The 1,908-nt window shown below is 70.8% G+C and overlaps 1 protein-coding gene across 1 annotated transcript in view; it reads right to left on the reverse strand.

Annotated features, from left to right (window-relative positions):
• The window catches only part of HSD3B7 (hydroxy-delta-5-steroid dehydrogenase, 3 beta- and steroid delta-isomerase 7), a 9,787-nt gene that overhangs the window by 4,107 nt on the left and 3,772 nt on the right, over window positions 1-1,908 (reverse strand). Inside the window, exon 3 of the mRNA XM_025193946.1 lies at window positions 818-1,047. Within this exon, the coding sequence (XP_025049731.1) occupies window positions 818-1,047 (230 nt within the window). The remainder of the gene's footprint in view (window positions 1-817; window positions 1,048-1,908) is intronic.

Consider the following 1,908-nt stretch of genomic DNA (forward strand, 5'->3'; position numbering starts at 1 on the left):
CCGCAGCCGCCCATCGCCTGGGGGGCGGGGGGGTTAGGGTCACCCCGCTGCCTGGGTTCGCTGGGTTCGGGGGGAGGGGGGCAGTAGGGGCTTTGGGAGCCCGGGTGCCGGGGGGCTGTGGGCTGGCAGTTCGGACGCCCGGGTGCCAGCCTGGCCCAGCTGCTTCCCCCACTCCCGGCGCGTGAGCAGCACTTTCCGACAACCAACTCCCTGGAAAAACTGCCTCGCACGGGAACTCCCTTGCACAAGCGCTCTCCGCAGCGCGTTGGCCGGGAGCAGGGTGGGCTGGGAGCCCGGGCGCCTGGGTTCCCTGGGCGGGGGCGGCTGCCGGCTCGTGGCTGCTGACCCACAGCCACATTCCTTGGCAGCAAGCCCCGGCTCAGGGGTCAGGGGTGATGCAAGCCGGGACGCGCCCAGGCCCGCTGCCCCCAGGCATCCAGGCTCCCACCCCTGCCCCAGGGAACCCAGGTGTCCGGGTGCCGTTTTGCCTACTAGGGTCCCAGGCTCCAGCTGCGGGGGCAGTCGAGTCAGTCAGGGTGGCAAGAGGGCTGCGGAGGCAAATGCTTCAAGCCCAAAGTGGTTCTCGGGGGGACACAAGGCGGGGGGTGCCCAGACATCTGGGGTCTGTTGCGGGGGGAGCAGGGGGGGCCCCCTGCCTCGACTGCGGTGCAAAGTGACAGAGCAGTGGGTGTAGGGCTGGTTCTCAGGGCCAGCGGGCGGGAGTGGTAGGAGGCCGGGGTTCCCTCCCGGGGGCCTGGGTTCCTGTTGTTTCCCAGGCAGGGAACTACGGGAAGCCCCTCGTTGGTGGGGGGGCTCACGCACACGCGTGTGCCTGCCCGCCCTCACCCAGCGGCAGCTCCGGCTCTAGCTCCAGCTCTGTGTCATCGGCGCCATCCGGCCGCGAGGCATCGGGCACCCGCATGTCCAGCACTCGCACCTCCCGGGCCCTGGGCTCACGCTCCAGCAGCAGCCGCACCAGGTGGGTGCCCAGGAACCCGCAGCCGCCTGTCACCCCCTGGGGGACACCCGGCTGCGTGGGTCCCTTTCCTCCAGGCCAGAGAAGGAAGGACCCCCCCCCCCCCCCCCCCCCACCCGGGGGCCTCCCCCGCATGCACACTGAGCCCGGCCCGGATGCCAAGGTCCCTTCCCGGATGCCTGGGTTCCTGTCCGGATGCCTGGGCTCCCTGCCTGGATGCCTGGGTCCCCAGCCCGGACACCAGCTGTTTCCAGTGAGGTCAAGCGCTGGCCTCAAGACCCTGGCCAGGGCTGGGATGCACCCACCTCTGGGGTGGAGCATCTGGGGGCCGCCCAAGTAGAACAGCCCCATGAGCAGGCCTGGGATGCGTCAAACTCTGGAGCGTGGCTGTGGCAGCCCTGGCAGCTCCTGTGGGCGCTGCAGGGTGGGGGCCTGGACGCCTGGGTCTTCTGGGCTGGTTGGGGCGGAGAGCAGCGATGGCTGGGAGCGCGCACGCCTCGCTTCTCGGCCTCCTTATCAGCCACCCAAGGGCACCGGGGAGGGGGGGGAAGCGCGGGGGGTGACTCAGCACCTGGACCCTGGGGCCCTGTTGGGGTGCCTGGGGCTAGGCAGGGTCAGCCTGGGTCAGGGCCTGGAGGGATGACTGGCTGGGGAGGGGGCACCTCCCATGCCCCCCACTCCCACCCCAGAGAGCCTAAGCATCCCAGCTCCAGGCCCCCTATGCCCGAGACAGCCCAGGCATCCCGGCTCCTAAGCCCCCTCGCACCCCGCAGAGAGCCCAGGAGTCCCAGTTCCTAAACCCCCTCGCACCCTCCGAGAGAGCCCAGGCGTCCCGGCTCCTAATCCCCCTCGCACCCCCCAGAGAGCCCAGGCGTTTCGGCTCCTAACCCCCCTCACACCCCGCAGAGAGCCCAGGCGTTTCGGCTCCTAAC

This window comes from Alligator sinensis, unplaced genomic scaffold, assembly GCF_000455745.1.
Source record: "Alligator sinensis unplaced genomic scaffold, ASM45574v1 scaffold1511_1, whole genome shotgun sequence".
Lineage (NCBI taxonomy): Eukaryota > Metazoa > Chordata > Crocodylia > Alligatoridae > Alligator > Alligator sinensis.